The 8,599-nt window shown below is 42.6% G+C and overlaps 1 protein-coding gene across 1 annotated transcript in view; it reads left to right on the top strand.

The window, feature by feature from the left end:
- Positions 1-8,599, top strand: part of Dnah9 (dynein axonemal heavy chain 9) — a 343,066-nt gene that overhangs the window by 157,266 nt on the left and 177,201 nt on the right. The window contains exons 34-35 of the mRNA XM_032914418.1: positions 1,747-1,855; positions 3,170-3,317. Coding sequence (XP_032770309.1) covers positions 1,747-1,855; positions 3,170-3,317 — 257 coding nt within the window. The remainder of the gene's footprint in view (positions 1-1,746; positions 1,856-3,169; positions 3,318-8,599) is intronic.

Genomic DNA, 8,599 nt, shown 5'->3' with positions numbered 1-8,599 from the left:
TTATGCTGGGAGCTGCATCTAAACTTGTTTAAAAACCATGTCCAGATTGGAAATGTTCAAACGATTCCAGATTCACAGAATCATTAGAATAAATGCATAGTTTCCCAGCGGGGCTGCTTAGAAAGAAGAGCAGAAGTATAACACATGAGTCCCTTTCTTTTTATAGTTTTATTGTTCCAATATGGTCTGGTTCATTCAAATTATCAGCATCAATTTGAAATGTTTAAATAACTTTTTTTCAGACTCACTGAGGTGCAAGGGTGAGGGGAGAAAGGATGCAAAGAAATAGAGACAGGATTATTAGAGAAAACACTTGGGCCTGAGAACACAGAAAACACACAGTTGTGAGGGCACACACTTCTAACCCCACCACACAAGAGGCTGAAGCAGAAGGATCTTGAATTCAAGAGCACCTTGGTCTACATAGTGAGTTTGAGGCCAGACTAGGGTACATAGTAAGACCTGAGGTAGGGAAAGGGTAGTGGGAGTCCTGTCCATGTTTTGTGCTCTGTGTCAGAATACTGGAGACTGAAAACGACATTATTTGGCTCACAATTCTAGAGACTGGAAGTCTAAGATCAAGGGGCCATACCTTTTAGCTGGGTAATCCTGTGTAATCCCAAGAAGGAAGAATGTGGGCCAGGGGTGCCGTGGAACAGTGGGGAGCAGACCTGGAGCAAAAGTGGGGTCAAGCTGCATCTAAAGCCTGGGAATCTCACCCTGAGATGGGCAGGCGTAGGATCATTCCTGGGGCCTGCATGTCCCGAGGAATATAGCTCTGTTCCCCACCTTTGCCCACAGGAGGAGGTCATGTATCCTAGTAGCCAGGTTCAACTTCCTCTCCTCTCCAAAAGTCACTCCCAGCAGCACCAAGAATTCTTACTTGTGCTAATGAGGCATCCACAGCACCCTAGCCATGCCTAGCCATGCCCAATGTTATATACTCATCCTGAAGAAAGCCCCTCCACACTCCCCAAAGGTTTAACTAGCATTAGTTCATACCCCTCATTAAGTGAGCTGTCTCACTGATGCTGCCTCCCAAGAGCCTGCTCTCAATAAGCTCGCCGATGCTTGAGGTCACTTAACTCCCAACCACCGTGCCTTACTTTCCCTCCCAGGATCTGCCAGTCAAGATCTCAGGCTGATCACAGAGCTACAGGCGTGGAGTGAAACCTGAATGGCAGGGGAAAGACAAGAGAAAGCAAAGGGGATAATTCAGACTTGAGTCTTTGGGTTCAGCATTAATCCATGTACCCAGATAGAGCCTCAAGATCTTACCACTTCTACTTCTTATGGTGTTTGGGGAACATACTCAAAATGTAGCAATCCACATCCCCAGCCGACAAGAGCCTACCAAACCCCACTGGCTACCAATACATTGGTATTAGCTACTTCTTTTTCTCTGTAGCTAAACACCTGACAGAAGGAGCTTAATGGAGAAATGACTGACTTCCATCAGTTTCATCATGGCGGGAAGACACAGCAAGAGCAAACACATGGGGATGGGGCTTCACATCTTGGTGGATGGGATGCAGAACACAGGACTGGAATAGCACCCTACTGTAACCCTCACAGGTCTATCATCAACGATCCAACTCCACTAGGTAGACCTGAAGTCCCAAGGGTTCCATAACCTCCCAACCGCACTGCAAGCTGACGTGTCCCTATGAGCCTATTGGCCATTTCACCTTCAAACCATGACAACATCATGGCTCCGTCCTAAGTGATCCTTTCTGTGGATTCCAGGTACTGACCCTAGCAAGCAACGAGAGAATCCCTCTTAACCCCACAATGCGTCTCCTTTTTGAGATCAGTCACCTGCGCACAGCCACACCAGCAACCGTCTCCAGAGCAGGTATGGCTGACCTGTCAGGTCAAATGGCTCAGTTGAGGAATGTGTTTATGGGTGCACATCTGCTTTGTCATGTGTTGAAGAAAGCTCCAGACAGGAACTATATAAACCTGACCCTTCAAAACTCAAGCCAAGTTCTCAGCCCGTAAACCATGCCCACAAGAGCAAACAGGTACCATGAGACAGGCTACCCACATGACTTTGTACCTTCTGGGAAAATATTGTATCTAAAGAAGAAGAAATAGCCCCTGATCTGTACAACTGTGCACTTATGGGAATGTCTTGAGTTGGACAAGATTCAGATCAAGTCTGGCCTCCTTGTCAGTAGAGACAGGCATTGCCCCTTCTCATTAACTCCTTGTGGCAAGTGGCAGTGTGATCCTAACTCTCCCCTGTGTGCACCCACTCAATTTATTGGCAGAGACTAGAGGACAAAAGGGGGCCTTGTCAATGAGATGGTCAAAGCGAAGGTAGGATGCTATCTATGGTTGCTAGAATCTTACTGAAAAACAGAACAGAGCATGAGAGCCACAGAGATCCTTCAGTGTAGTGGGCATATTGATGGCCGCCATCATGGTGATGGGTTATACTTGGGTTCACAAATCCAAAACTAACAATAAGTCTATGTTAAATGTGTGATGATTTACACATCATGGATATCTCACTAAAACTACTCAAAGCTTTTATAAAATAACATAAAATTAATAAATAATGAAGAAACAAAACTTTATGGTCCGAGACATCACAGCAAATGTTCTCTAAATGGCCACACTGGAGTTGGTGAACTCTCTCTGTCTCTCTCTGTCTCTCTCTCCCCCTCCCCTCTCCTCTCCTTCTCTCCCTCCCTCTTTTCCTCCTTCCCTCCCTTGTAGTGACACTGACAAATGTCCCATTTAAATAATCTGTGACAATATCCTCTTAAGATCTTCAGTTCAGTTACATCCAGAAACTACCTTTGGTAAAAAATGCCAGATTGAGAGTGTGCAGCAGTGAAGACATGGGCATGTCCTTAGAGGACCTCCATTCCCTTGCTGTGCTTACATTCCCATTCCCACATGCTGACAACCATTGTTGATCAATCCCAGCGTTCTTTCCTCCTATCTAGACGTGTCCCCAGGTTCTTGTCTGTCACCATTCTCTCTTCTTTCTTGACTTGGCTTCGGTCTTCAGCAGCAAATCCGTGTGCCTCTTTGACCTAAGTGAGGACCCAGTTCTAGGTCCAGTCTTCTGCACATTTTATACCGAGAAGCTGACTTTCTTGTGTGAAGAATCTACTGGCATGTACGGAATACTCAACCATATTCCTTGTTCACTCAGGGATCCTGTACATAAACCCTGCAGACCTGGGATGGAACCCTCCAGTAAACAGCTGGATTGACCAAAGGGAGGTCCAAACTGAGAGAGCCAACCTGACCATCTTGTTTGACAAATACCTTCCTACCTGCTTGGACACCCTCAGAACCAGGTAGACCAAGAAACAGGAGCAAAGTACATCAATAAAGTCATTAAGAGCTTGCTGGCTCGCAGTGGAAACCCTGCTGATGTTCTGTCCTGATCTCAAAGCCAGAGCCCTCTAGACACAGCAGTTGGCAGCGGGAAACACACATTAGGATGGCCATGAAATGCCTGTTGTCACCCAGACAGAAGCAAAGGAGAGGAAAGAAGGAAGCATGGTTTAAAGTGCTCTTCCTAAGAGCCACATGGTTCTGTCTACAGGGGACAATTGTATTTAAGGCTGTAAGTTGTCCTGGGCCCATAGCTTTGGCTTACAGAGCAGGCAGCTGGTCCTCTAACTAGACCAGATATAAAGGATACACTCTTCAAGGACAGACACCTATATCCTGTTCCTGACTCTGTGTAATAATGTAGGATCTAATGTGACAGGTCACTTGACCAGTCCTGCCAAAGCTAGATTCAGTGAGCTTACTTTTACTCTGACCACCTGCATTACTCAGGTTTCTATCCCTGCAAAAGAGAAATACCCTAGATAATTAATTCATGAAGAACAAGGATTCGCTTTGGCTCTAGATCTGCAGCTTTAGTCCATAATCAGTTGACCCTGTTTTGAGGGTGTCTGTAGAGACATATGGGCAGTATGTGTGGCAGAGTCAAACCATTCATCTCACATCTGGGAAGTAAAAGAAAGAAGGAACAAATCAGACTGCTATATCTTTGCAAAATCACATCTGCAGTAATCAAAAGACCCCACTAATCCCCTCTTCTTAAAGGCTCTACTCCCTCCCAATTGCACTAAATTGGAACCCAAGCTACTAATAGGTTGGTGCGAGGAGACACTCAAGGTCCAAACTATAGCACCACCTGTCACTTAAATAAAAGACTAATTATGCTTGACTAAGCAAAGAACTATTAAAGCAAGAATAGTGCATAGGTCAACCAAGAGGCTCCCAAGTTTAAAGCCTACTTCTCTCTCATTCACTTATAATTTATTGGCTGATATATGTATCTATGCTCCATTTGATGCATTATTCTGTCACCTGGGACCTATCACCATAATTTGGCCAAGAATGGCCATCAGAAACCATATTGATAAAGCCCCCCACTTAATATCTATTTCTTTCATCAGTGGCCTGCTTCTAAGTGCTCACAAGGACAGAGGCAGTGGGGAGGGAGATTTTAACCAGAGGCCAAGTCACAGTGGACACAGACACTCTTACTCTATATACCCTGTCCCATCCCTACTCTAAAAAGCAGATCTACCCACATTACCAATGTATTCTTTTCAACCAGAAATGGAGCTGTAGTTTACTAATTGAAGTAGTGGTATATTTTAGATATTTAAGCAAACACTGATGTTGATGTACTTTCTGTTGGGGGTGTTATTCACAATTATTTTCCACTTCTGAAGCCTTTGAGAAGCCTTCAGCCCCTGGGGGTTCTGGGCCCTGCATCCTTTATATCTGATGTGTCTCTGGGAATGAGCAGACCCAGGGTGTGAAAGCAGTGTCTCAAGCAAGCAAGAACCGTATGCAGCTGTAGTAATGAAGAAGGATGAGGTATTAACAAGATGTATGACACAAGTTTTCTTGGGGAAACACAATACACATGCCCCAGATAGGGAGACCATAACAGACCAAAGTACGGATACCACCAAACCAATGAGTTTTATTGGGGTTACCTGTAGGAATATGAGTGAGAGATTACTTATAGAAGAGGAAGTGACTCAAAGACATCACTAAAGCCCATCCCAGCATGGGCAACAGCTCATAAAAGCTGAGAACCTTGAACACACTGCCCAGCCTGCAGGCCGGTCAATAGATTGGACAGTGTCTTCCAAGTGACTCGGTTGGTCTAAACCTTTTCCAGCTATACTCATTTCTGCTTCTTCCAAGCAGCTTATGTGGTCTCAGAGTCTTTGTTGCAGTTTGGCTTGTCTGAACGTGACCCTCAGCGCTCTTTCCTGTTTATATACCATTGGGGATGGAGGGACCTATTGAATGTGGTCAATTTGGGGGCTTTGTGAGTTGTTTATTTTCAAAGTTAAAGAATTCCCTGCAGGATAGAATGTTTCAGTCTCCAAGAAAACTGCTGTACAATAGCTTGTCTCTCTTCTTTGAGTTTCTGCATGGACAATGGGTGATACCAACACATATAAAAGATCTTGTTTTCTTTTTGTTGCATATATTCATTATACATGATACTGAATCATAAAAAGGGATTGTCGTGCAATTATATATGTTGTACCCTCAGTGGTTATTCTCCATACCCATCAGTCCTCCTTGTTCTCCTGAGTGTTTCATTTGTTTTCTGATCATGAATGCATTCATGTTCTTACAGGTTTATATAAAAATCTAGAGCTTGCAAATGAAAAAATCATAATTGTGTCTGTGACCAACTTCACTTTCTTAATACGATCATCTCTAATTCCATTCATTTACCTACAAATGGCACAACTCCATTACTTTGCATGACAGGAGAAAACATATATCAAGTTTTCTATCCATTCCTCTCTTGAGAAACAACAGGTTGAGTTTATAATTCAGTAATTCAGCCTTGGAGACATTCCAGTAAGTACGCAGGCATAACATCATTGGGTCATATGGTAGGTTGTTGTTAGTATTTTTTAGAAGTTCACATAGTGATATTTCCATAGTAACCTAACTGGTTTACATTCTAGTAGAATATAGTGTACCCTCTTACCCACAGCCCTTACTAGCAGTTGTTCTTTGTTTCCTCAATGACTGCCATTCTGACTGGAATAAGAGTTGTTTTTATCTGCATTTCTCTGGTGGCTGATGAAGATGAGCATTTTTTTTCACATGTGTGCTGACCATTGTACTTCATCTTCTTAGAACTCTCTGTTCATTTCATTAGTGCTTTTCTTCCACTGAGTTGTTTGCATTTTTTGTTTAGTTATTTTTAGTTCACATATATTATAGAGTAGCAATCCTCTATCAGATATATAAATAGAGAAGGTTTTCTTTCTTCCTGTTGACTTTCTTTTTACTGGGTTATTTCCTGTTCTGCATAGAAGCTTTATAATGTCATGAACTTCTACTTATCCATCATTGATGTTATTTTCTGAACAACTACAGTCCTATTCAGAAGCTCCTTGCTTATGCCTATATCCTGAAATATTTCCCTACTTTTTTCTCTAACAGTTTCAAAGCTTCAAGTCTTACATTAAGATCATCAATCATTTGAAATTAATTGTTATGCAAGTTGACAAATGGAAATCTAGGTTCATTATTCCACACAGAGAGCTTCCATTTTCTCAGTACTGTTTGTTGAAAGAGCTGTATTTCCTCTAATGTGTACTTTAGGTAGTTCTGTCAAAAATTAGCCATCCTTAGCTGATATGGGTTCATCTAGGGGGGTCTTTGTTATACCTGTTACTCGATATCCCTGCTTTTTTTTTATCCATACCTGGTTGTCTTTGCCACTCTGGCTTTGTAGCATGATTTGACATCAGGTGATGTGATGTCTCCAGTAGGTTATATCTCCTTAAGATTGGTTTATATCCATGGCATTGTGTGTTTCAATACAAACTTAATTTTTTTCTTAATTCTGAGGTAAATGTCATTGGAAAATTTATAGGTATTGTACTGAATATCTAGATTACTTCTATAACATACTCAGAATGCTAATTCTTGTCATCCATGAGCACCAGAAGCCTTTACAGCTTCTAGTGTCTTGTTTTGATTCTTTCCTAGATATTTGACATTTTCATTAGGAGGTCTTTTGCTTCCTTAGTTTGGTTAGGTCAAGGTTTATTTTTGAAGCAATCATGAATGCAAGTGTTTCCATATTTCTTTCTTGGCATGCTGGTTATGGGTATTTGGAAATGATTCTGATTTTGATATTTTATACTTATTTAAGAATTTCATATAATATTTTCCAATCATATCTACTTCTCCCTCCTCAAACTCCTCCCAGACCCATGTCTCTAACCTGCCCTGAGTTGCGTGTTTGACAAAGGCTGATGTTCCCTCTCCCAGCAGCGATCAAATACCAATAACTCCTCACCCTGGGCTTTTCTCTCACCTCCTTTCTTCCATGCTGTGGTTTTATCTGGCCTGAGTTCATGTTAGTCCTGTGCATGTGGTCACGGTTATTTTAAATTCATGCATTCAACTGCTCTGTGTATCAAACAAGAACAACAACAACACAATAACAACAACTAAGGCCTATGACCTAGCTAGCAACAGATCCTTTGTCCCAATGTGATGATGATTTTACATATTCATTTTTATGAAAGTATTAATCATACCTAAGAGTTTTCTTAGGGAGTTGTTATATCATAACAAATGAGAACACTCTGACTTCTTTTCCCAATCATATTTCTTTTGTTTACTCTAGCTAAGTCTTCAAGCTCTATCCTGAGCAAGAATGAACACAACACCCTACCTTAGCCCTGACTTAAGAGGAAGTGCTTTGTGGTTTACCCACTTACTATGATGTTGGCTATAGGCTTTTTAATATGTAGAGGTTATGATTTGGAGAGATGTTTCTTCTGTCCCCAGTGTTTTCAAAGCTTTTATTATCAAGGCATTTGTATTTTGTCAAAAGCGGATTCCTCATCTTCTGGCACGGTCACATACAAAGTTGGCATTAGGCTTAAAGCAAAGGACAATCCATGTGGAGGAGAGAGCTCAGTGGGGATAGAGCATGATTGTAGTCTGTCATACTCTGCAGGTTCCAAATCTCAAGTCCTTCAGTATTCCTTGCCAGGCTCCCAGACACTGGCCATACCTCTGGGAGGGTTTCAAGAATCTGGTAGTAGCACCGGCCCTTCCCCCACACGGTCCTTCCTGGCCACAACCACTTGTATAGACTCTGGCTCTGATCATGTTTCCACCTCACTGACTACCGTGCACGGCTCTGACTCAAGGTTTCCTCCCAGTAGTCTAAAACAATTCTAGACCGGGTGTCAGTATACAGTCCTGTGACACATGTTCTGAGTCTCTCAAGAGCTAGTTTGCAGATGGCCTTGTGCCACCCAACCACCAGCTCAGCATGGGTCTTTATAAGATGGCTTTTCACAGCTGCTCCCCTACAGTGCTAAGAAGAGAGGATTCTCCAAGTATGGCTCCTCTTCCTGCCATCACAGCACACTCCGCTCTGCTCACTGAAACATCTGTTTCTAAAAGTATGGTACAGACATTCTGAGGCTCATTACCTTAAGCTGTGGCTACTGCTGCCTGCTGTTGGCACTCTCTCTTACTAGGGAATGGAAAACTCCCTAATATGCCAAGATCCCTCGGAGAGAACACTGAACTTTCTCCCCTG

The sequence above is a fragment of the Rattus rattus genome, chromosome 9 (genome assembly GCF_011064425.1).
Source record: "Rattus rattus isolate New Zealand chromosome 9, Rrattus_CSIRO_v1, whole genome shotgun sequence".
In the NCBI taxonomy this organism is placed as follows: Eukaryota; Metazoa; Chordata; class Mammalia; order Rodentia; family Muridae; genus Rattus; species Rattus rattus.
The sequence above is the reverse complement of the archived record's forward strand: the minus strand, read 5'-3'. Positions and strand labels throughout refer to the sequence as shown.